The sequence below is a fragment of the Paroedura picta genome, chromosome 10 (genome assembly GCF_049243985.1).
Source record: "Paroedura picta isolate Pp20150507F chromosome 10, Ppicta_v3.0, whole genome shotgun sequence".
Classification (NCBI taxonomy): Eukaryota; Metazoa; Chordata; class Lepidosauria; order Squamata; family Gekkonidae; genus Paroedura; species Paroedura picta.
Genome location: NC_135378.1, coordinates 26,298,730 through 26,325,351, shown reverse-complemented (window position 1 = coordinate 26,325,351; position 26,622 = coordinate 26,298,730). Strand labels below are relative to the sequence as shown.

The following is a 26,622-nucleotide window of genomic DNA, read 5'->3' as shown; positions in this document are numbered from 1 at the left end:
TTCGGGGTCGGGCGGGCTCCCTGGGGGCCGCTTGCCCTCCCCTCGGCGGGGGCGGGTCGCGAGGGGAGGCCCGGCGGCTCCTCCCGGGCGGGGTCCGGGGCTCAAGTTGGGACGAGGGGGCTTGAAGGAGGGGAGGGAGGGGGGTCTTAAGGTGGAAGTTGCGGGAAAGCCCGCTGAAGTGGCTGGAGAGTGGCCTGCGCCGCTTCTCTGCGCTGGGGACGTCGGGTCCTGCCCCCCACCGCGGAGGGCGCGCCTCCTCAGGGCCTGCTGGCGGGGCCGGGTGAGGTGGGTTGGGGGGGCGAGGGGGCTCGCCATTCCCTCCTTCCTTCCTTCCTTCCCTTCCTCCGTGCCTCCGGAGAGTTTTGCGGCCTAACCGCTTAGGCCTCGCCTCCTCAGCCCGGGGAAGGGGGGGGGGCAGCGCCCGTGGTGGGGTCTTTCCGGGGGGCGGGGGGAAGAGGGGCTCTCCTCTCCCGCCGCGGGACCCTTCCTCGGACGGCGATCGCTTTCCTCGAGGAAAAGAGGAGGCGTTTCGGCGTCCCCCCCTCCCCATTGTGGCGCGCGAGGCGGCCCAAACTCAGCCTGCCGGGCTCGGGCCTGGCGGGCGTGGGGGGCCGGCGGGGGCGGGCGGCTGTGTGGCGAGCGTGGGGGGGGGGCGGTCGGGGAAAAGGCCTTCCTTCGGGCCTGGCGGCGGGTCCGCGAGGCCTCCTTGGAGCCGAGGTTTGGCAGTGGGGGAAGGAAAAGAAAAAGCTCTCGAAAGTCGCCTCCATTCCGCTGAACTTTTGTTTTCTGACCGATAGAGGCCGGTAGAGGACTGTGGAGAAGGGAACTTTATAACCAGCAGCACCAGGATGGATTTCCCATCTGCCCAACCAAAGCCTCCTGCCGACGGCAAAATCATCTTCTACCCTCCTGGAGTCAAAGAGATCACCGATAAAATCACGAACGATGAAGTGGTCAAGCGCCTGAAGGTGAGCCTCGGTACCTTTTGTTTCGTTTCTGGCTTTTTAGACTACCCTCATTGGATCATTTTAAATATATTGATTGTCTCATCTTCTTGTTTGTATCGACTTGTCGTGTGTCCCTGTGACTCTAAATAATGTGTGTGTTTAAAGATTGCTTTCCTTGATTATGCTTGAAACCTCTAAAGCTTTCACGATAGTTGAGATTATGCATATGGATTATGCCCGGGTTGATGTATGTTAAGAGGCATTACTTCAGCTCCAGTTTTCTGATAGGCGTGGTACTTGGATATTCTGTTAAGAGTATAGAGAGTTTCACGGTTTCCTGTATGCTGCTTAGCTACTTTTTGGTGACTGATGTATGCTGGAAACAACTATGAATAGCAAGACAGTCACAAATGCTGGGTCAATATCCTTTGGAAATTTAAACTTTGCCTTTCTCCTGATTTTCCCCAATACAACCAATCTGTGGCTATGGGAGGGAGCCTGTTTGGGTGTTGCAGAGCCAATGGCAGCAGTTTCCTGGTTATGTGACATGACAGTGAAGCTGCTGGGAAGGGGAGACTAGGACAGGATTGGTGGAGAGTTGCTGAAAGAGCCAGCCGTGCTCAGATACTGCCTCAAGCAGGGAAGGAAGCTGAGCAAGTGATTGAGGTGTGCTCCTTAAGCCTGGTAAACTTTGAAAAATTCCTGCAAGAGAGAGAGTCTTGAATTTAATTATCTGAACCAGAATGGAAAAAGGAGAAGCCTGTAGCAGTTAATTCATGCAGAAGTGAGCCTTGTTATCTCCTTTGAAGTTCTACAAGTTTTTTTCTTTGTCTTACATGTGTTTATTGATGTGCAAGAGTTGTAAAATTGGGGACGGTGAGACAGAAGAGAACTAGTTTTTTGAGCTAGCTAGTCTGCCATGGAAAAGATGTTAAATACTGTGACACAATAAATGTCAGTATTTAACACCTTGTGATTGTTAGCAAACTTACGATAACTATACCTCTCAGGAATGCATTACTTACATATAGTGGTTGATTTCTTTGTATTGTTGGCTTTAAATGAACCTGGCAGTGGAGGTCTATGCAGCTTAACTCTAAATGGATTGCAAACAGTGGGTTTAGGCTGGGTTAACTCTGCATGGGATTGTATGGTAGAGGAGATTTATAGCTGAATCCTGGCTCTTTCTCTGGTATCCAAATGCTGCCCATCAGATAAACAGCAGATAGCTTGGCTATTAATATAACAGCAGAAAGCCAAGATTTCACAAAATACCAGTCTTCATCTTGTCATCATCTTTTACAGTTCAGTTGTGTTCAGTGTTGGATTGTTTTTCTTTTCTTTGGAAACCTGCAAAATAAAGGTTGGTAACAACTGAAACTGTCTTACTACTAAAACAGTGACATGTTACTGTTAATTACTGGTTGCATGGACAGATTAATTTCAGAGTAGACAGTACATGTGTGTGTCTGTATGGCCAGGAACATTTATTTCAACAGATCTGACACAGTTAAGCTTTTGGTGTCCTGTGTTCTGAGGTTTGGTGTTCTGTGTCCTGAGGTTAATACTGTGATGTTCCTTCTGCATTCTTTTGTACTCTTATATCCCTCAGTAGTTTTGAATGTGTTGCACTTTGTCTGGATCTTCACAAGCCTGTACACTCTAATTGCCTCACTGTAGAAGTAGCTAATGTTCGGGTTAAGTTATACAGTTGTCTTTGAGACCACATTGCTTACTTCCAAGAGACTTGTGTTCTCTTTTGCTACTAATGTGTTGATGGCCCATCTTGTTAGTTCTCCCACACAGTATTAATGACCAATTTGAGGTAGCAGAATAGACATCCTGCTTTTCTCTTTGCTATTATGGACTTCGTTGATTTCTTTTGGTTGCTTTTTTCCACCTGCCTATGATTGAAGCTGTTAGTAGACAGCCAGGGTAAACAGTGCAGCCCCAAATGAAGGCAATCCAATCGACTTCATGGTGTGATACTTAATAGTCTCTTGACTATTAATTGTTTTGGCATAACACATGCGAAAAGAGTATTATATGAACCCTATGAAGTATTGGTGTAGGAGAATTTGTGTGTGTTGCTGTGACACTGCTTGTATTTTAATGCAAGATCATTGGTCCCTAGCACAATCCAAATTAGGAACAACCAGAACAGTATAAAACAGTATAGCATTTGTCTAACAAATGTAATTATCTGCAAAGTGGGAGTGGGGCTATTAATGCAGTTAGTTGTCCAGTTCTTCAAATATTTAAATAATGAGTGGAAAGAGATTGGATACCAAGTTTAATTTCTGTTTGCTACAATTGATGGGGTTTTTGTCATTCTCTTGTGTTGGGCCTGGCTCAGTTGTTCTACTAACTTTCTACCTAATCAGTCATCTGTTTGGTTATACAGATATAGCTGTGGATCATTATGATAGTAGTTCTGCATCATCTGAACCCTGGAGGCAGAATTTCAGGGAGTGCAGTAAGCTGTAGAAGGAAGGGAAGGTGGGAAAGTTCTGTTCATGGGTGGAGTACCGCTTCTGGTTCACTGGATCCATTTCTATATTTCTATGTTATGGCTCCAAAGGGTGTTTGAAGCTTTAATAGATCTCTATTCAAAAGCCATACACCAAGGTCCAAATTATAGAACATTGCAGTGTTCAATGAGGCAACACTGCCCTACTGCACACCTAGTAGCCTAAAGCTACAGTTGATGTTGTGTTTATATTCTGTCTGCCTTCTGAACAAATGTTTTGTTTTTGTTTGTTGGTTTTTATGGTATCTTTTCCAACTGCTGTGTTGTGGTTCTCGATATGATCTATGGTAGGCTTTCTCAAACAGGATTTTGTGAAACCCTGAGGTTGCTTGATGGCACTGGAAGGGCTTCCTGAATAGGTGGAAATTAATTTCTTATATATTTTTAAAATTTGTTAAAACATTTATTTGGTGATATGACCATATATGGTCATGTTGACCACCTCCTGTGACCAGTGATGGTCTGAAGGGTGTGGGAAGGGGAGGGGCCCCAAGTGGGTCTGTGCATATCTGTGGTTCCCAACAATATTCTGCACAATAATGCTACTTCTGAGGTTTCTAAAAGCCTGAAAAATGTTAACGGTAAAGAAGTTGAGAAAGGCTGAGCTAAGATGACAGCAGCCATATCTGTTCATGTGATGCCTTAATTCCTAGACAATGCAAAGAGTCAGCAGAGAAGTTTGGACAAAAAACAATGGGGAAAGATTTTATTTATTTTTTACGATTTTATCCCTCCCCTCCTCCTGTTAGTCAGTTGTCATATTTAGCTTATAATTAATTCATTGAATGTCTATCCTGCCACTTTTTGTAGACTCATGGAAGGTTACATAAAAATCGATAAACCCCTCAATAAAAACCAGTCAGCCTCTTAAAAACAGACCCAAGAAGGTGGCAGAATCCCTCAACTACCCTCCCCCATCCTCATCCTTAGCCAGCACTGCAGGATGGGTTTGCATGATGTTAGCATTGTCCAGAGGAGGAGCCTCAATTTTTCCTGATCCTGGCCTCAACCAAAGACCTGGCAGAAGAGCTCTGTTTTACATGCCCTGTGGAACATAGACAGCTCCATCAGGGCTCTCAGCTCTTCCGGGAGCTCATTCCACCAGGTCGGGGACAGGACTGAGAAAGCTCTAGCCTGAGTTGACTTGCTGTTTTGACTGCTTGGTGTTGTGCTAGTTTATGATTGCAGTGGTAAAGCACAGTACTGGAAGACAGGTTTATAAATAGATTTCAGCTGTAGAAATTGGGATGTCTGATTTAAACAAGCACTTTAATCAAGAAAAAATGAGTACATGGGATTATAACTCTGCTTAAGCCACTGATAACTACATTTGATTTATTTGATTGTATGTATACCACACTTTAAATTGAGCCCCTTGTGGCGTAGAGTGGTAAGGCAGCAGACATGATGTCTGAAGCTCTGCCCATGAGGCTGGGAGTTCGATCCCAGCAGCCGGCTCAAGGTTGACTCAGCCTTCCATCCTTCCGAGGCCGGTAAAATGAGTACCCAGCTTGCTGGGGGGTAAACGGTAATGACTGGGGAAGGCACTGGCAAACCACCCCGTATTGTCTGCCAAGAAAACGCTAGAGGGCGTCACCCCAAGGGTCAGACGTGACCCGGTGCTTGCACAGGGGATACCTTTACCTTTTATACCACACTTTCCTCCCCTATGAAGATTCAAAGTGACTTAAAACCTCTTTTTTAGTCTTCTATTTAATCCTCACAATAGCCCAGTGAGGTAGGTTAGGCTGATAGTGCGGGACTGGACACAGGTCACTCAACAGGCTTCCAAGGCAAGCCTGACCTAGTCTGATATTATTCCAAGCAGGCATTCATAAGTTGCCCAATATAAATTAGCCTCCTCCCCAGTAAGGTTTTAAGACTTCTAATATATTTTAACTTGAATTTTATATATTAATTAGTTTATGTATAGCATAACATTTTGTATATTCAGTTGTGTTACCCATCCTGAGTCAACTGGAAAGGGTGGGCTATAAAGATAAAGTATTACTATAAAATATTATAGAATATGCTTAAGTATAAATTTTCACAAGAGATCCAGCAGTATTCTTAAAGATAATAATTATTATAGGATGATGTACTGCTAGTACTTTACTCCTAGCTGGTTGAACAATTTTTTAAGAACATGCAAATGCATGTGTAGTAGTAGCCATTTTTGTGTAGTATTAAAGAGCAGCGGCTTCTAATCTGCAGAGCCGGGTTTGATTCCCCGTTTCTCCATGTGTAGCCAGCTGGGTGCCCTAGGGCTAGTCATAGTTCTGTTAGAGCTGTTTTCAAAGAGCAGTTCTGTCAGCTTTCTCAGCTCTATCTCGCAGGGTGTTTGTTGTGGGGAGAGGAAGGGAAGATGGTTGCAAGCCACTTTGAAACTCCTAGTGAAAAACAGGGTATAAAAACCAGCTTTTCTGTGTAGTCAGTTTTGCCCTAAAATATGCAGTTTTGAAAATATGTAACATTAGGCTGATGAACAAAAACATGTTCCCTTTAGTTTGATTGCTATTACAAAAAGTGGTGTGGGTAACTCTAGGGCATTCTCAATTTGGTCTATTAAGTAGTTTGTAAAAACTGCAGAATTGTACTATACGCCTTTAATTTTGACAAATAATAAAAGAAATAAAGGGGAGAACGGTGCCCTATGAATAGATATAGATGTTTCATAATAGATAGAGCCTTCGGGGAGGGCGGTATATAAATCTAAAAAATAAATAAAATAAATAATAAATAAATAAATAAATATTTTGAGTGATTTTCAAGTGTGTGGTTAGAAAGATACCATATTTTACTGACTGCATAATAAACATAATATAACAAAATATAAATCAAAGGTGCTAATTAAGTAAAAAGACATGTAAGTTATATCCCAGTATTGAGTGTTTCAGGTTTATTTTAAGGGATTTAATTACAGTATTATATGTAGTTGGTTTAAAGTACATAATAAATGCTTTACTGCAGTAGTCCCCAACCTTTTTATCACGGGGGACCGGTCAACACTTGACAATTTTACGAGGCCTGAGGGGGGGATAGTCTTTTGCTGAGGGACGTCACCGCTGCCGCCTGAGCCCCTGCTCCACTTGCTTTCCCGCCGCCACCCACTGGGGGGCGCTACCAGCAGCTGCGCAGTGCCACACCGAGGGAGAGCCCCAGCCATGGCAGCCGCTGGAGAGCACCAAAGGTGAGCCGCCGGCAGAGTGGCAGGGCAGCCCCCGAGGCAGCAGCCGGGGAGGAGGATGAGGAGGAGCCACGGCCCGGTATCGACTGATCCATGGACCGGTCCCGGTCCCCGGACTGGGGGTTGGGTACAGCTGCTTTACTGGAACCATCAGAGAGAAAAGTAATTTCGTGATTTCTCTTTCCAGTGATAGCCATACATTTCTGGCAAGTCCATAACCAAAATATGAAAGCAGCTACTGTCAATCTGTTTTTCCCCACGAACTGGAATTCAGAGGCATACTGCCCTGAGATCTGGTAATCATTCAAAGCTCTGTATCAGAGGTGAAAGTTTTGGAATATGACCCTAAATCCATAAAACTGTCAGGGAAAAGATGAAACCAGAATTGGGAGTTGAAGCTTTTAACAACACTTATTCAGGTGAGGGTACTCAACCTTGTTTTACACACACACATACAACCATGGCCAGATACTTTAAATTGTGACAGAGGTTTCCTATATACAGTTGTAAGTAATATTCCAGTGGATCCCCAGGTGGTCAAACAATAGTCAATTTCACTCTCTTCAGCTGGGCTCCTAATTGGCCTTGAGAAGTATCTGCTCTTACTAACTATTCCCCTTCCTGGTTCCTTTGTATTGGTAGCCTTGATCCTTTTTTCCACAGTAGAATGTACCTGAAATAGCAAGTAAATACACTATGGCACGGATTGGCACAGTATTTTCTCAGATCTATATTTGTTTTTCATATTAAATCCCCTGAAACTTGTAGTTTGTCCACTTTTTAAAAGTTTTACCAGTTTAAGTGTTTGATAGATTACTATTTAGGTCAAAACCTGCAAACATGATATCTAAATTGCTGTTAGCATGGAAGCTTGCAGATTTTTCTGAAATTATTTATAGCAGGACTTGACAGATTTTCTTTGGGTTGGGGAGACAGCTCAAATTTAGGAGCAAGACATCATAAGCTTTACACTTCTGAAAGTCACCAAGAAACATTACAGTGGAATATTGCTGAGAATTTCTAGTTGCATGGTAATCTGGTACATGGGATTTTTGAGGCTTGGTTACTTGGTGCTGGCGAAGTATATGAAAGGGCCTATACCACTGTTCTCTGACTTGCTTATCCCTCCTTCTCGCCTGGCTGGTGACAGCGTAATTGTTTAAAGCTAGGAGTGGCAGTGTTAGAGTAGGTCATGCATGCAGAAGCCACATTTCTATGCCTTGTGTTTCCATATTGAATACTGTAAGGACTATGTAGGTCATAAATGCTGTTAAATGGACAGGCTTTTGCAGGGGTTGCTGTGGTAGGAAGGAGAGAGAGCAGATAAAAGTGGAACATGATGGGGGGGGGGACTCCTTCAGTTACAGTGATCGAGCTTCTTAAATTTACTTGGCAGAAGGTGTCATTTGATGCCACTGACTTAACAAATGATTTTTCACCTTGCAGCAGATTGTTATATACTTTTGCTGCAATTAAATGTCCTGTTTTGATCATGGTAGAATGCTAAACTAGGTTTATGAAATGCTTGATACATTTTTTGTTATGTGTTTAAATAAATGTAGTGAATGAATGCTGTTTTATTTCTTATTTATTTCATTAATTAATTACATTTATATATTGCCCTCCCCTGAGGTGGTATATAAATTTTGAAAGGATTTTTTTCTAGATTAATTCTTTGCAGTGAATTGAAAATTAAACTGCTTCATCATCTATAGCAACTTCCTTGTCATACGTTGAGTGCTAATTAATGGCAAGCTTGCTTGAATAGTACTACTGTTTGAGTCTCCTGGCAACATCAGAGGATGCATTAGATAAAAAGGAGGCTGAACCTTTGCACCAGGCTCAGATTTAGGAAGAGAGAGTGAAAGTTGTCTGCCACTGGTAGCTTAGCAGCATTTCTGTGGTCCGTGTAGTCAGTTGCATGAATGGAATGGACTTGTGGTGATGCATGTTTTCTATCCTCCCCCAGTAAATGACTACAAAAACTGAAAAGGCATTGCTGAGAGCCAGTCTGGTATAGTGGTCAAGAAGCGATGAACTCTAATCGGGAGAACTGGGCTTGATGCCCTCCTCCTCCATGTGCAGCCAGCTGGCAAGTCCCAGTTCTCTTAGTCCACTGAGTCACACTGCTGACTCATGTTCAATGTATGGTCTACTACGGGCTGCCTTGCCAGAATAGTTGTGTTAGAACTCTCTCAGCTCCCCTTACCTCTGTTGTGGGGAGAGGAAGGGAAAGATCTAGGAGTCTTAGTAGACCATACATTGAACATGAGTCAGCAGTGTGATTCAGTGGCTAAAAAGGCAAATGGGATTTTGGGCTGTATCAAACAGAGTATCGTTTCCAAATCACAGGAGGTGATGGTATTGCTTTACTCTGCTCTGGTTCGGCCTCACTTGGAGTACTGTGTTCAGTTTTGGGCACCCCAGTTGAAGAGGGATGTTGACAAACTGGAGCGTGTCCAGAGGAGGGCAACAAAGATGGTGAGGGGTTTGGAGACCAAGACGTATGAAGAAAGGTTTGGGGAGCTTGGTCTGTTTAGTCTGGTGAAGGAGACGACTGATAGGAGATTTGATAACCATCTTCAAGTATTTAAAAGGCTGCCATATAGAGGATGGAGCAGAGTTGTTCTCTCTTGCCCCGGAGGGACGGACCAGAACCAATGGGATGAAATTAATTCAAAAGAAATTCCATCTAAACATCCAGAAGTTCCTGACAGTGAGAGTGGTTTTTCAGTGGAACAGGCTTCCTCAGGAGGTGGTGGGTTCTCCATCCTTGGAAATGTTTAAACAGAGGCTGGATAGCCATCTGACGGAGAGGCTGATTCTGTGAAGGCTCAAGAGGGTGGCAGGTTACAGTGGATGAGCGATAGGGTTGTGTGTGGGTCCTGCATATTGCAGGGAGTTGGGACTAGATGACCCATGAGGTCCCTTCCAACTCTATTATTCTATGATTCTAACAGTCCCATGCTGATGTTTGTGATGACAGTTCATGGCATGAAAAAGCATAGTGTAACATATTGCAAATACTGCACTTTAAAGAATGGAAGCTGGTGCCCTGCAGAAGTAGATATCCTGCAAATGGCATCAGTGGGGTACTTACAGTGCCATCCTATGTGGGTCTGCTCAGTGACACACTCCCAGAAGTGCTCTTAGGGTTGCTTTACAAGAGTCTCTTGTAAAGTTGAGAGAGAGGAGAGAAGAGACCCCTGTCAGCAGGGGTCAGTTGAACCCACAATAGGCGGAGCAGCGTGGAGGTGGCTATTGCTATGGCTCCTCCGCCGGCAGCCAACAGCCGCCGCCACTGCCTGCCGCCCGCCTCTGCCCACTACCGTCACCTCTAGGGCTGTGCTGAGGTGACAGCGGTGGGTAGCGGCCGGCAGCAGGCGGTGGAGGAGGAGCCATGGCAATGGCCGTCTCCACGCTGCCCTGTCTGTTGTTTGTGCATGCTCAGGCACACAACAGTCAAAGCAGCCATTGCCTTGGCTCCTCGGCTGCCGCTGATGCCTGCCCGCATGCCGCTGCCTGCTACCATCGCCTGCTGACGCCCACCGCTGCTTCCGGCCCTCGCAGCCACCCACCACTTGCTACCTCGGTGGCAACAAAGATGGGGGCCCTGCAGAAGGGGCCAGGCGCCCCCAAGGTTGAGCCACTGATCTACTGGATCAGAGCTGAATATGTGTGTGGGGGGTGTCTCTATACAAGTGTTCTACTGTAAGTCTTGGCATGCTTGCACATCTTTCTCTTGTTTGTTGGCTTCTGCTATCTCTGATCCGGCTGTGCTGGCCTCTTCTTCCTTTGAGGCATCCTCAAGATGGCTGAGGCATGGCTGACCCATGAAACTTGGATGAGCAAGAATCCAGGACCCAAGTAGTGGCCTTCACAGATCCTAGGAGCTTAGCAACATCCATGATGGCTCAAAGTAGTGATATAATAGGTAGTTCTTCTGGTGTATTGATTAATTCCAGCACTCCCCGGATGTTCTCCTCTGGGCATTTCTGATGGGGAGTTCTGATCAAGGCCCAGTAGATTATAATTAATAAATTGGTGACATAGTACCATAGAACAACATTTTAGTCCAATGGCACTTTTAAGACCAACAAAGTTTTATTCTAAGTATATATGAGCTTTCTTTGAGGCTGTCTCTGCCACTTCATAGTTCTTACAGAAAGTTGTGCAGCATGGTCTGTCAGTTTCAATATAAGTTTTCTACTAGTACAAATCTAAATGAGGCAACAGTTGTTTAGAGGTGACCTCGACAATACCTTCAAGGAAATTTGGTCAGAATATTTATAGAATCCAGAGATTATAGTCTGATTCACAAGCAGAATGCTTTACCCAATTTCGTATAGGCTTGTTGGCTCATTAGTCAAGAAGACTTCTCTTCTAGATCCCCCAGAAGCAATAGCAGGATGACATGCCTGACAAAGGCAACAAACATAAAGTGTGTCCGCAATGACGTATCGGTGTGGGGAAGACTGCTTTCTGAATATGTAGGATATTCTTTTTTCCAAGAGGAATGGGCACCGGAGAGTGATACTGGATCTCATGTTTCTTAATCAGTTTATCTACTTGAAAGGTTTTTGAGGGAAGACGTCCCACTCACAGTAACAATTGAGAATGAATAATATATCATGCCTTTAAAATTACAAGAAGTTTACCTACAGATCCCTATCACATCACAGAGAAATATAAAGACTATTCAATTTTGTGTTGAGACCAGTATTTACAGCTCAGAGCATGGTCCTTGGCCTCTTCATTATGCCAAGGGTATTTTCGTAGATCTTAGTAGTAGTAGATCCAATAGTAGTCTTAAACATCAAGACATCCCCATTCATCTGTATTTACACAATTTTCTGATTTGGTCTGCTTTCAAGCTATATGCACTCCTGGCTATGGGAAAGAATATCGATGTCCTACAATTGTGTGGTTCCTATTGAACCTCAGCACAGTTTGCTGATACCAACTCTACTGCCAGATCATCTGGGGGTGATCATTGACACCTATTGATGCTCATTCTCTCTCTTTCACTCAAACAAATAAATAAAATAATCAACAGCGACTGAAAGGCCCCTGCTCCCCCCCTGCCCCCCCTCAGAATTCTACCAACATGCTCTGGACCTGTTTGTATTGTTGCACTGTTGTATTGTCTATATTATTTATACTGTTACATTGTTATACGGTTACAACCATTAGTTATTATTGTAAAGTTATTCACATGTTTATAGATTGTTTTATGTATTGTTTGTTCTTATGTAAACCGCCCTGAGCCCCCAGAATAAATAAATAACTTTCAAAGATTATGAAAATGGCTTCCTTAGCCCTAAGCAAATTAGAATCAATAATGGTTCCTGACAAATTTCATTGAACTATTATGATAGATTTTAGATGCTACCCAGTGGGGTCATCTTCATTTTAGTCTACTGTAAGTTTTATGACCATTTTAGAAACAAATAAATATCAAGCAAGACCCGCTTCTGTGTATTTCAGTTGCTGTTGTCTACCTTTTGCCCCAGTAGATCATGGTTTCCAGTGTTACTTAAATGTCAGGTCAGGAGTTTCTTCATCTGCCTCTTGAGTGTGGACCTTCTACATCAAGGACCAGTTGGCAACTGAAACCTGAAACTGGAGTACTTCAGCTTAACTGCTGGATATTGATTGGGTAAAATTGCCAAATATAGGATAGAACTATAAGCTGCTGAAACTGTCTTGGCAGTCAGATAATATTCCACTATAAAAAGTTGCTTCTGTGAGTTGAAGGCATTGTAAAATGGTGCAGTAAAAAGCTCCTTAGTGTCTCCAGGAGTTAAAGACATCCAGACATCCTCAACATTATAAGGTTCTTTTATACCATTATAAGGTACTACAGTAAAACCAGCCTATTGCTTTTGATCTGTGGGAAATGCTCTACTTTGAAATATTAGAACTGTGGAAAGACATGTTGGGACACCTTTGTTAGCTCCTATGGTAATTAGTTCAGTGGCCAAAAGTGATCTGTCTGAATCCCAGCTTGTTGGCTTTTAGATATCAATAATAGCGTCTCTACACTTTTCTCCTTTTTTACATCTGCAGGTTGTGGGTTCATCTTACCACTGTATTCTGTGTTCTGAGTGCCTATGGTTCTCCATAGACTTTCTGGGTTGAGAATCCTTAACTGGGGGTGGTGGGATTGAATCTGGGAACTTTGGCGTTCAAAGAAAGGAACTCTGCAACTGAGCTATAGCCCCTCCTCACGTTTTGAGCTTTGAATAATGCCTGGCTGGATAGTATGAAACCTACTACTTTGTTATATGTGCAGAGAAACACTTCATTCTCCTTCTGTGGCAGAGGGCATCTTGCTGGGTTTTCCCCACCATTCACTTATGGAGGCAGGACAAAGCTTCTACAGCTTCCTGCTTCCTTGAGGGTCAGAACCCTCCCACAAGCCAGTTCTCTTCCTGCCTCCGAAGGAGTGCACCATATTAGACTTGCTCTGATCTATAATCTCCTTTCCAACTATTCTATCATTGAATCGGAGATGGCAAATTGTTTCGAGATCTGAGCTGCTGATCTGGTGATCATCTGACTTTGACTTTTTCCTGCAGCTAATCCTTAAGGCAGTCAAACCGTCACTACCACCTGACGTTGTAATGGGTGTGTGGCCAGCCCAGAATTTCATGGGTGGCACACATGTTGGCTGCACAGTTGGCAACTTAGCCATTTGCTGTAGGTCAATAGCAAATTATAAGCTTGTGTTAGATTGCTCTGTACATTTAATTAGAGTTGGAATGATCTCTTTGTATTGTGTTTATTTTAAAAGAAAGCTGTCACAGGAATGTCATTATAAAGTGCAATTGTTTGAGTACTTGTACCACTTGTCCCCATATGCCAAACAGAACTGTTCCCACTTGTCTTTAGCTTGATTAGGTTGACATGATCTTGTATTTGCTTAATGCCTAGATGCTGATGTGTAGAACAAATAACAAAACTTTTAAAGATTTGACTGTTATGAAATCAGTAGAGTATGCGATTATGGCCAAATTTCAGAGAAATTATTCCAGGTATTGTGGCGCATTATAATCTACCTGTAGCTCCATAGTGTCTCTTATCCAAGACTTGAAGACTCTGACAGCAAATGACCATGGTGTCTAAAAATCTTGTGTCTAGATTTTTTGTTTGTTTTGCTTTTTACAAACATAAACGGTTTGCTGCTAAGCTTGGCGGCTGCTGCTTCTCACAGCTCCTGTCAGCTCCCCCCTTCAGCTCCCCATTAGAAGGGGATTTCAGTAGTTTCAGAAAGATTGGGGGAGTGGGAGATATTCAAGGCCTAAAAATGCACAATTTAGCATTCATTTTGCATTAATGCATCCTAAGTAATAGAAGATGGACCCCTGAAAAAGTATATCCTGAAAATGGCCTGATTCAGGTACTAATAGCCCCATGAATATATTTGTACATTAACTTGTGTGTGTGTGTAATTCTGTAGTTCTTCCCAAATGAGTGTTTCTTATCGAGGCTAGAAATTAACTTTTTGTTGTGATTATGAAGTCCTGGGTACCTTTGTCATAGCCTTAATCAGAAACGGTAGAAAAGGACTAGGTATAGTGTTTGCAATCATTAGAACATGCCTGAAGTCTGAAAAGTGGGGCCTACTTCCTGATCTAAAGGAAATTTGTCAAGGCCTCTCATAATTTGCTTCTCTGCCTCAATAGCTATGTCTTTCCCATTATGTCACCTGAAGAACACTTAGGTCAAATGATCAAATTTGCTTCAAGTCCCCACCCCTAAGGACATTAAACTGGCCTTAACCAAGGCCAGGTGGAGCGCTCTGCCTGATGAGATCAGAGCCATATGGAACATTAAACAGTTCTGCAGGGCTAGTAAGACGGAGCTCTTCCACCAGGCCTGTGGTTGATGCCTGAGGGATATCATAATTCCAGCTGAACTCTCTTAAGTCTAGCAGGACTGTCTTTGAGCCAGTGGTCAAACATCAAAGGTTAATAATTATCGGTTCCTCTCAACACCCTAGGTCTTAGGATAGTAGATACCGCCTATTGCTTTCTGTGTTTGAAATTGGCACTTTTCAAGTAGCAGCCCATGGCATTCCCTACCCTGCTTGTGTGGTCTGCAAGTAAAAATGGATTTATTATTGAAGACATTTTTAGCTGCTGATATATTTGCTATTTGATGCTGCTGTGTAATTTATAATTTTTGTAAGTCTAATTTAAAATTTGTCGCTTCTGGCTTATAGATATGGTTGCCTTTTGTTAGTTAATATCTCTAAATTATTCCTATTCAATGCTGTATATAGGTTTTATCTTGTTTGTTGTTTCAAAGGTGACTAAATAAGTAATGGTGCATTATGAGAAAGCTTGTAAAGCTAGTGTAAGTTTGAGTTGGTCATTGCATATCTATTTATATAATAAATTCAGAATAAAACATGAAGACAAAATATTTCTTTTAATCCTTAGATGGTAGTGAAAACATTTATGGACATGGACCAGGATTCAGAAGATGAAAAACAACAATATCTCCCACTAGCCTTGCACCTTGCGTCAGAATTCTTCCTCAGGAATCCCAATAAAGATGTCCGTCTCCTTGTAGCATGTTGCCTGGCCGATATCTTTCGAATTTATGCCCCAGAAGCACCATATACTTCCCATGACAAACTCAAGGTAAAAAGTATTTGCAAATAATTTTCATCCATTTCAGTTCTTTGTATATTCAAGGGGAAGTAGTTTTTTTAAACACCTCAATACTCCCCAACGTTTAGAAATAGTTAAGGACCCTTCAACAGGGTCCTTAAGAAGACATTTTAAGATTATAAGTTAATACAATTTGATTAATGCATATTTACAATTTAAAAAAAACTGTTTTATCAGTGTAAAATTAATTGCTTATGTCTTTTTGTTACCCTCCTGGAACCAACCAGGAAGGGTGGGATATAAAAATACAATTATTACATTTAATCTAATGCTTCAACTAGAGTATATTAAATGTCCACCTTTTAAAGTATTTTTTAAAATCTGTTTTCTTATTTTACAGGATATATTCTTGTTTATTACAAGACAGTTAAAAGGATTAGAAGATACTAAAAGTCCCCAATTTAACAGATACTTTTACTTACTAGAGGTAACTTTTTTTTTACTAGATATAACTTTTATATAAGTTGTATAAAGCAAAAATAGTCCTTTCTCTGATCCTAGACTTATTTTAATAATATTTTTATCAGAGACATGCTGTGTGAAGCTGCTTAAACATTATTGGAGCAGAAGAGTAAACTGCAAGTAGTCTGGAGTTAGCAAATCAGTTTTCAATATGTGTTTTAGGTAATGCTGAGCAAATTGCTTTGAGATTTGTGATTACAATTGGCATCACTTACATCTGTATAGTTCTGTTCAAAAATAATTTAAAACCTTGCTTTGTTTTTGTTGTAGAATTTAGCTTGGGTTAAATCTTATAACATCTGCTTTGAGTTGGAAGATTGCAATGAAATTTTTATTCAGCTTTTTAGGACTCTCTTTTCAGTTATCAAGTAAGTTGGATTATTTTGAATTCTTGCGTAGTTTCAACATGCAGGGTTTTTTTAAGTATATGAAATGTATTCCAAAATGTTATGGGGGAAATTAGATATTTATGGTAATGGTATTGTGTACTCCTCTTAAATATTTAGAGAGGAAAATGTTTATTTTTAGACAGCTTTAACAGCACTGAAACATATTCTGTGAATTACAGTAAGAACTGCAGTGGTGAAATGAAAGCTGCACCCTCCTACACCAGTCATGGTTAAGTTGATAGGCAAGATAATTTTATTTTGTGTCCAGTGAGTCCATTGGGGTCAGTCATGCTCAAGAAACAAACACAGGAATGGGGTCTGCAGTTCAGAGTGGCTTGGTTCTCAGTCTCTTCTGCCATGTTCTTTTTTACAAATTAGATGTGCTGCAGTTGACAAGAAAGCTGGAAGAAAGGGCGAAGTCAGCCCTTCTTTTCCCAAAGCAGGGATTATCAGGAATAGAGGGAGAATTTAAGCTGTCTTTCAGTGTTGCCTTTGAGAATTCCCCCATAGAAAATAGAACTTATGGAGGGTCCTGGTAAACCTGCCATTTCCATCTGACCAGGCATAATTCTGATGCTGTGTTTGTGAATGCCCTGTTTATGTGGGAAGAAATATCACTTTGCAATATACAATGGCATCCTTCCTCCATCATTTGTATAAGACGTTTTGCTAATTGTATACATTTTGCTTTTAAAGCAGATCATAATTTAATGTCTTCCACATATATTATATTAATGCCATGTACCGGGTGATTGATTTTTGCTGGAAGAACAAACATGGAAGAATGTTGGGTTGGCCATGATGTAACCTCCAGGTCTAGGTGTTCGAACACAGAGTGGAAGCTGTCTGATCAGTTGTAAAAGAGAAGGAAAATGTCACATAGTCTAATCCAGGGGTAGTCACTGCGGCCCTCCAGATGTCCATGGACTACAATTCCCATGAGCCCCTGCCAGCATTTGCTGGCAGGGGCTCATGGCAATTGTAGTCCATGGACATCTGGAGGGCCGTAGTTTGACTACCCTTGCAGGGACAAAATGTTAAAGAATATGAAAGGACATACATTTTGTAGGTTAGTAAAGGATTTTGCAGTGTTCTTTCTGTTACACTGATCTAATTTAATTTTATTGTTAGCAATAGCCACAACCAGAAAGTACAAATGCACATGCTAGATTTGATGAGTTCTATCATCATGGAAGGCGATGGAGTGACTCAAGAACTGTTGGATTCAATTCTTATCAACCTCATCCCTGCACACAAGGTTTGCAAATAGAACTACCACCTTCCAGCATAGTTTCATTTAACTCTTACCTTGTTACATGTTTTGCCTGAAGAATTGTGTTAGTTTGTTACCTCTCCTTCCCTTGCATTCTTTTGTTCTGTCAGTACAGTACCTGGCTGTCGGTGCATTTTCCTAAAATGCAATTGTGTGTATAGTCCTGTTGATTTGTAAGAAAGCTTCTGGGGCAAACCAACTACAGAGGTGATGCTTCTGTCTTTGCGTTTTTCTTCCTACACATTGAATCATTATACATCATCTCTTGTGGGAGAAGATGGCTGGACGCATGCATACTGTAAAATGCTTGATATATGTACCTGGCCCTGTGGTAGCTTGTCAGAACCCTTGTTATCTATGGAAAGCTGTGACCATTATGGTGAAACATAATCGAGTGGGGGTAGCAATTAGTGGCTTGCCAAAAGTTAGTTCTGTCTATGTGTGGTAGTTGACAGCTCGTGAATTAAGGAGTTTGCCAGAATAAAAGCAGCTTTAAATCAAAGATCTATGTGCAAAAATGTTTTTACAACACTCCTTCATGGAGTAGTACAGATAGTGGGTGCAGGGAGATCCCATCTCCAAATGAATGTAACATTGTGCTGAGTCAAACTTTTGCTTTCTATCCAGACTGAGGGTGTACATGAATGTAAAGAAGAAGAGTTGATTTTTATACCCCGCTTTTCACTACCCGAAGGAGTCTCAAAGCAGCTTATAATCGCCTTCCCTTCCTCTTCCCACAACATAAACCCTGTGAGGTAGGTGGGGCTGAGAGAACTCTTGACAGGACTGCTCTGAGAGAACAGTACTATCAAGACTGTGACTAGCCCAAGGTCGCCCAGCTGGCTGCACGTAGAGGAGCAGGCAATCCCAGTTTGCCAGATTAGAAGCCACCACTCTTAATCACTAGCCCACACTGGTTCTTATGCTACCCCTGCACCCATGTCAACAGGGGTATATGTTTGGCTTTTCGAGAAAAATGTCTTATATACGAAGCACAGTTTGCATGTTATCCCCTGTATATTATGATGTGCCTCTATAGATACAGCCGGTGTTTTTATATTGATCATTAACAAAAGGAAGAATTTTCCTAATTTATTTCTCTTTATTACAGAACCTTAATAAACAGGCGTTTGATCTTGCAAAAGTCCTGTTGAAAAGGACAGTCCAGACAATTGAGCCATGTATTGCCAATGTATGTAATATAGGCATTAATATGTTTTCACTTGCCACTTTTGCTTTTGGACCTATGAATGCTTAATATATATATGAGAAGGTAGATTGAGCAGAGACCATTGCTGAGGTGGTGGTGGGGAGGTGAACTCACTTTCTGTGGGATTGAACTGTCTGGAAATTCTTGCCCCAGGTTCCCATGCAAGTGCCTGGACTCCTAAATTTAGCATCTAAGAACTAAATAATCACTAAAAGTAGTTGGGTCATTAAAATATAAATGTGTGATATGAAGATTATACTGAAAGCGAGGCTAACATATTAGTTACACTGGATCTGGCTGGTTACTGGTAAACTTCTGCCCTGTAGCAGCTCACTCCTAGCTCTATTCCTGCAATTTCAGACTGGGCAGTTTATCATATTTGCATTCCCCTGTAGCATAGCACTAATGACAGCTGTAATTAATGGACTTTTATTTATTAACTAGCTTCAAAGCCCATTCCTAAGAACGGGGCTTGAAAGGGCCTCCTCCCCAGGCCCCCAGCCAGGCAACTTAAGGTGGCTTTGGGTCACAGCTGGATCAAGTGGGGTGGGCGGGGGCTGGCCAGCCTGTTAGCAAGCGCAGCCTAGCAGGCTGGGAGGCCCTCGTTAGGAGGCCCAGCCTGGCAGGGCAAGAGGCTGTTAGCAGGCCATCCACCATGACCCTTTGCCCAGGGCCCTCTCCCCTTACCTGCTCCAGGCTCCAGGCACTGAGGCATGTCTGAGAGCAAAGAGGCTAGAGTCCGGGGACAGAGGGTGGAAGCTGCGGGGGCAGGGCCAATCAGGTGCTGCATCTTGATTCCAACTTGGACAGCCGGACACATTCCATGCCCCAGGCTGTTTCACAAATATATAGAGGAACCATGGATGGATAAGGAAAAAGTCTGAAAACATAATTATTGAATAACATCTTTTTTTCTAGTTTTTTAACCAGGTTCTGGTACTAGGAAAATCTTCTGTAAGTGACTTGTCAGAGCATGTATTTGATCTAATACAGGAGCTTTTTGCTATTGATCCTAATTTATTATTATCCGTAATGCCACAGCTTGAGTTCAAACTGAAGGTAAGAGAAAAATTGCACTCTTAGAATTTAAATGCATTTAATATAAGAGTAAGAAGGTCAAATGTGTGGAATTGTGGCCTGGAAGAACAAATTATTTTACCCAGTTGCTAATGGCTGTGTCTATCTTTTGGTCTGCTTCCAAAGAACTTCTCAAATACGTCAACATATTTAGTGGTGCTTTGGGCTTAACTTTATCAAAGAATAGCCTCCCATTAAGTTGTAAACCATATTTGAAAGTTGATATGTGTGTGTCAAAACAAGGTTGTAATAGAATGGAGGCCTGTTAAAAACTATGTGGAAATGTTTGTAAATTCTCTCCTTCAGGCATTCTGCCTGCTCTTGGGGCTAGATTGAGCTCCCTTAGTAATATTGTATAGATATAATTAAAAGAAAAAAAAGATATTTACTGGGCATGCCTAAAGGAGCTGTTTGGATCTCAGACTTTAAAGGCAAAATGATTTGTTCCAATAAAGGTGCTGGATCAGATTAATCAAATATGACCAAAATTGCTATTGGCTAAGTAGTGTTGGATTAACATGGCAAACATGTTAGGCTATATCAAAACAATACAAGAGTTTTGCAATGAACCAGTGTTGGAGCACTGAAGACAGTGCTTAGGGTGCCTTCATCAAGTAGTGACCTGCTTTGGTGGGGTCTTGGGGGGGGTGGACAAAACAGGGAAGAAATGTTTTAATAAAATACAGTCTTTAGGAAAAAATGCTAGAATAATAACACAGCCTGGTTATGTTCTGCACTTGTAGTGATTAAACTGGCAATGGGGATTATGGGTAGTCTTCCAACAAGGGTCAATGGATGATGTTTAGTGGGAAGAAGGATGAGAGAGGGAGAGATTAATTACCAAGTAAGAAAAGAATGGAGAAGGGAAGGTTTAGAAAGAGGGGGGAGACTGTTACCTTAACTGGTAGAATCAGTAGAGAAGACAGAAGGAAATTGAGTTGGATCCCACTGATAATCTCTGGCATGGAAGGCATTAGCAGAGAGAAGTTTGACTAATAATGAGTTGGTGTTTACATGCGGCTTTTCTCTACCCGAAGGAGCCTCAAAGCAGCTTACAGTCGCCTTCCCTTTCCTCTCCCCACCATAGACATCCTGTGAGGTGGGTGAGGCTGAGAGAGCCCTGATATCACTGCTCAGTCAGAACAGCTTTATTAGTGCTGTGGCAAGCCCAAGGTCACCCAGCTGGCTGCATGTGTCGGAGCATGGAATCCCAGCTCGCCAGAAGTCCGCACTCCTAACCACTACACCAAGCTTGCTCTCTCCTTGTTGCCTCTCCTGTCCAGCTCTAGCCCACTATTAGCCCCAAATGCTTTTCCCCTGGGGGACAGGGAGACTCCCAGAAACAGCATGAGGGACAAACTGAAGTTTTGTAGTAAGAGGGGAAGACTGATAAAAGACAGTCCTTTCCACCACCACCACCCCACACGCACAGAGAGAAATACTCTGAGCTTCCCAGTGTTATTAGGCATGTCTTCATACAGTTAGGTCAGAATTATCTTAGAGGTGCCCAAACTAAATTGAAAGTATATATTGAACATATTGATGAAAATGACCTTTTCTTGATGAACGAGCCCTGTTTTGATTATTACATGTTGGACTTGCATCTTTTGTTTTTATTGTAGAATATTGTGAGTATATTTATAGGAAAGTACCGTAGAAATGTTTTAAATAAATAAATAAATATTCGGATAAGTTACTTGCATTGTGCTGGGATTCTTCTTAGAGCAGTCACTTCTTCATAGAGGAATACGAGAACAATTGGAGAGAATTCTAAGCAGAATTCGTGACATAGATTGCCATGTTGCTTTTGACTTTTCCTATTGCCTCTTTTGGGAACATAACCAAGAGTTCAGTACTTGAATAGTCTTGATATTGGAGCACTTGACATTTGTACTCCTCATAATTCCAATTATTATTCAAAAGTTGCTTTTCTTTCCATCCATAGAGCAATGATGGAGAAGAACGTTTGGCTGTTGTTCGGCTTCTAGCTAAATTGTTTGGTTCTAAAGATTCTGACCTCGCAACACAGAACCGTCCTCTTTGGCAGTGCTTTCTTGGCCGGTGAGGAAACATACCGATATATTTTCAGTTTAAGTGGGCTTAGGAGCAATGCTTTTCCAACCATTTCTGTCTCTTCTCCCCCCTCCCCAGTGTTTCACTTTTTATTTAATCAGAATTGACTTCTGCATGTTAATACTAACTTCTGTTTTTAGATACTTCTAAAATTCGTGACTTAGGATTGCGTTCAGTTTCTGACAGCAAAAAGGTTCTGGTGGGGAGGGTGTTTTTTTTGTTGATTTGCCCCTTATGCTGTTCATGACAGTCCTTTGACCCTCAGGAACAAAACTTCTGGGAATGTAGTTTATTTAGTAAGTTTGGTGGGATGAAGAAGTGATAAAGCTGCCTGTGTTTTCAGATACAGGATTCAAGTGTTATGAGAAGGCTTTATAGTTACTTTCTGCTCTACCCTAAGTAACTTCGTTGCTGGCATTAGACATTTTAACTGTTTCAGTTCAACTTCATGGGACTTTAGTTTTAAGAATGACCATATTCTTGTCCTACATTTCTTGCTTTATTTTCACCATGTAATATATTTACATTAGGTTGTTCAGATACTGACACTTATGAAAAACATACTCAGGTTATATTTAATATTGAATGTGCTCATAATTGCAAATTGATATTTTCCTTCATCCAGATTTAATGATATCCATGTCCCTGTGAGATTAGAGAGCGTGAAATTTGCAAGTCATTGTTTAATGAACCATCCAGATTTAGCAAAAGACCTCACTGGTAAGCTTTTTGACTCAAAAATAATTTGGCAAAACTGCATAGAGATAATTGTTTCAATATCATGCCATTGTTGCCCAATAAACGGAAAAATAGCTGTGAAATCTAAATTTTGTTGTTGTTATGTGCGAAGTCGTGTCCGACCCATCGCGACCCCATGGACAATGATCCTCCAGGCCTTCCTGTCCTCTACCATTCCCCGGAGTCCATTTAAGTTTGCAGAAATCTAAATATGTGACCATATTATTTTGCTTGAACATTGAAATGGTCTGTATGGCCCCTTCCAACTCTATGATTCTTCGATTCTATGAAATGATCATCGAAGGCACATTTTCATGCAAGAATAGGAGCCAACATGGTGGTTCTAATAGGTTGCATTGCCTAAACTTAAACCAATAGTGAGTTGTTTCAAATATCTTTAGCCATTTCTAATTCTTCTGATATTGTCATTTTAATGCAAATCTGAGCTTTGTTCAACAAACCTGCTCAAGTTGCTTTAGCTGTCAGTTATTAACAATAATATTTTATTTATAATAGCCCTTCCACAAAGGCTCAGGTTGCATAAAAACCAATTTATAAACAATATAATAATACAATATTATATAATAATCATAAGTATTAAAATCAGAAATATTCCAGTTTAAAATCAAATAATTAAACTCATTTTCTATCTAGAGAGGGTGGAATATACATAAATGTTAACAATCAGAATTTGATGATAATTTGACTGATGTTTTGGTCAGGAAGACCAGAATTTTGGTATTATTTCCAGCCTTTTATGCTTGGTGGAACAGCTGTATTTTGAAATCCTTGACAAATTCTTCCAGGTCCCATGGGGCCCTGTTCTCTTCAGGTAGAGCATTCTACCTGGCTCTGCTTGAGGCCAGTTTAACCTCTTGGGGGCTGGGAATCTTGAGAAAATTCTTCTCTTAACTCCTTTAGGAGACATAAGGGAGAAGACAGTCCTACAGATATGGAATGTTTATACCCTTTAGTAATTGAAAACTAAAACATTGAACCTGATCAACTGGAAAAGCACAGGTGGATTGTGTATTCTCCACTGGGCCCTGGTAAGGTTCTGTGCTGCAGTGCTCTGGACCAGTTAAAGCTTCCAGAGCAGCTTCACGGGCAGCCCTATGTACAGCGAGTTGCTGTAGTCCCGTCCAGAGGTGACTGTTGCGTGGATCATAGTTACTAGGTCCGGTGCTGTCTGGTAAGGTGCTAGTTGCCACATCAGGCAAAGATGGTAGAATGCCTGGCTTCATAGATAAGGAGTCCAGGATCACACCCAAACTCTTGACAGCAACTGCCAACTCCTTCCAGAAACCTGTATTGAGAGAGAGTCTTCACTAGTTGCCTTGAAAACTGCTCCAGAAGATATGTATGAAGGTTTATGAATGGTTTTAGTACTGCTACAGTGGTGGTTCTTTTTAGTACCAAGCAAAATACATGCATTTTTTGTATCTTTCAATAGAACTTAGTGATAGTATGCTTTGTGTTTTGTTTTGGAACAGAGTACTTAAAAGTTAGATCCCATGATCCAGAAGAAGCTATTCGACATGATGTCATTGTTACAATAATAACTGCTGGCAAGAGGGATCTCTCTTTAGTCAATGACCAGCTACTTGGCTTTGTGCGAGAGAGAACACTGGACAAGAGGGTAAAAGAAATGAAACCATTTCTCTCCTTGTTATTACGTATAAAGAGACAAAGCTATGAAAGTCACCTTTCCGATGGTTTGAGATAGCATAGTCTACATTGCATGGTGGTTTTTAGGAACAAAAAAACCTAAGACTAATTATTGATACGGTCATTCAAATGTCAGTGTCCCCTTTTAATCTGAGGATAAGATTGCGGGTTAAGATGATTCGTGTAATTATAAATGAAATGTGCCCTTGGCTCAGTGTTTGGAATCCATGGGCACATAGGAGATAAAAACTTGCTTGTTCATTGGCTGTCAAATATTTCCTACCTTAGTTTTAGCATTGATGCTGTATTGAATCCTATGAACTCCTTTTGGCATGGAGCTTTCACACTCCTGCTGTAAATCCCTAGACCTTCTGAACTGCTACCTCTCCCCCCCAAAAAAAATTCTTTCTCCATTTTCAATACATGTATAGTCTGCATTTTAATCAAAAGATGCCCAGCATGTTGTTGTTTACTCCTGTTATGACTAGGTGCCCTGTTCTGGGGAAAGTAAAATGTCTTGGGCACTTTATAATTCTGCAATTCTCAGAAAAAGAACCACGAAAGCATTAGCACTTCCATGATAATTTCATATCGAAGCATTTCAGGCGTATTATAGTGGCTAGCATTTTAAGTAAAAGTGCTTGTGACATCTGTTGTTAAGCAAAGCAGTGATGATAATGAAATGTTTTGTCCTATTTCTGTAAGTGGCGTGTAAGGAAAGAAGCCATGATGGGGCTTGCTCAGTTGTACAAGAAATACTGTCTTCATGCTGAAGCTGGGAAAGATGCAGCAGAGAAAGTGAGCTGGATAAAGGATAAGCTTTTGCACATATATTATCAGAATAGCATCGACGACAAGTGAGTCTATTTGGTCACTTCCCTAAAATGTAACTTTTGTATGTCTCTTTCAAAGAAGTCAATGTGAGGAAAATACTCTGTGTTGATTTTGATTTTGAAAAGATGTGCTGCAGCACAGCAGTGTGTCTCAATAGAAGCAGAGTAGGGTAAATAATAAATAAATACCTACTTCAGAGGCCTTGTCTACCTCTCTGTGCAACTCAAGGGCTTTTAGTTCTTCCTGTGCTCCCAACAAACCTCTACAAATCGGCAACATCACCCTTGGCCAATGTCAGCAAAATTCATGTTGTTGGAGTTCCTTGAGGGACTCATCGTTTTATCCAAGGAGACTTGAGTTTCCTCTCCTCCTCCCCCATGCGAGTATGGTGAGGCATATCTTCAAGAGCAGACTTAAACATTGGAAGGAAGTAGTTAGGAAACATAATCCCTCAAGATGTTGGTTCATTTTTAAGGCTTTTACAATTATTATTTGTTGACCGCCACTCTAAGCACAGCCAGCTCATGGTGGTTTACATAACATTTAAGCCCCCACATAAAACAATGCCCAACAAGTCTAAAAAACCCCCAGATGGTGGAGAAACACTGTCTGCAGGATACTCTTTCATTCACCGTCAACCCTCCAGGAGGGTCGCTTCAGAGAGTATCCGGGCCAACAGCTTTCTATAGGCTTGTGTAGGAAGGGAGCTGTTCTTCCTGGCCTGGCGTCAACCAAATGGCTGGTGGAAGAGCTCCCTTTTACAGGCCCTGCGGAACATTGACAATTCCATCAGGCCCTTAGCTCTTCTGGAAGCTTGTTCCACCAGGTTGGGGCCAGGACCGAAAAGGCCCTGTCCCTGGCCAAGGCCAGGCGCGCCTTCTGGGGGCTGGGGACAACCAGCAGAATCCTACCTGCAGAGCGAAGAGTTCTGCGGGGGGACATAAGGAGACAAGCAGTCCCTCAGATAAATGGGACCCAAGCCACGGAAGGCCTTGAAGGTAATGTTGCCCTCAGTTCTGTGGAGTTGGTTGCCAGTAGACATGTTGACTATTACCTGCCTGTGAAATGGGTTTTGGCTGGAGGGTTTTTTGCTTATTTTTATTGCCGTTTCAGTTTTGCAAACATAATTTAGGAAGCGGCTGTTCGTTGTAGACCTGATTTGTTTTACTATTTATTGTACTGTGTGCTTGATGCATACTGTTGTAAATTGCCGTGGGTGTACTCTTTGGGAAATGGGTAGTTCAAAACAATTAAATATATATCTATTTCTGTTGCAGGTTACTAGTGGAGAAAATTTTTGCTCAGTATCTTGTTCCCCATAATTTGGAAACCGAAGAAAGGATGAAATGCTTATACTATTTGTATGCTAGCTTGGATCCAAATGCTGTTAAGTGAGTGTGCTTTGGAGAGAGAACTGCTCAAGTTTTTAAGTGGGGTTGAAAATTTGAATGCCTTCTAAACAGAAATTGTCTTGTTCATCATGCTGGACTTGTAATGGGGAAAGTGGACTTTTCAGTTATGTCTTGGAATTCCGCTTCAGTAAGTGGCAGGAT

General features: G+C 41.8%; 1 protein-coding gene across 2 annotated transcripts in view; it reads left to right on the top strand.

Annotated features, from left to right (window-relative positions):
* The window catches only part of PDS5A (PDS5 cohesin associated factor A), a 53,330-nt gene that overhangs the window by 264 nt on the left and 26,444 nt on the right, over positions 1–26,622 (top strand). For both annotated transcript variants that reach the window (XM_077301728.1, XM_077301729.1), the window contains exons 2-13: positions 798–968; positions 15,112–15,315; positions 15,686–15,772; positions 16,078–16,175; positions 17,328–17,454; positions 18,581–18,661; positions 19,598–19,738; positions 21,702–21,817; positions 22,455–22,549; positions 24,061–24,206; positions 24,941–25,092; positions 26,347–26,460. In XM_077301728.1, coding sequence (XP_077157843.1) covers positions 798–968; positions 15,112–15,315; positions 15,686–15,772; positions 16,078–16,175; positions 17,328–17,454; positions 18,581–18,661; positions 19,598–19,738; positions 21,702–21,817; positions 22,455–22,549; positions 24,061–24,206; positions 24,941–25,092; positions 26,347–26,460 — 1,532 coding nt within the window. The remainder of the gene's footprint in view (positions 1–797; positions 969–15,111; positions 15,316–15,685; positions 15,773–16,077; positions 16,176–17,327; positions 17,455–18,580; positions 18,662–19,597; positions 19,739–21,701; positions 21,818–22,454; positions 22,550–24,060; positions 24,207–24,940; positions 25,093–26,346; positions 26,461–26,622) is intronic.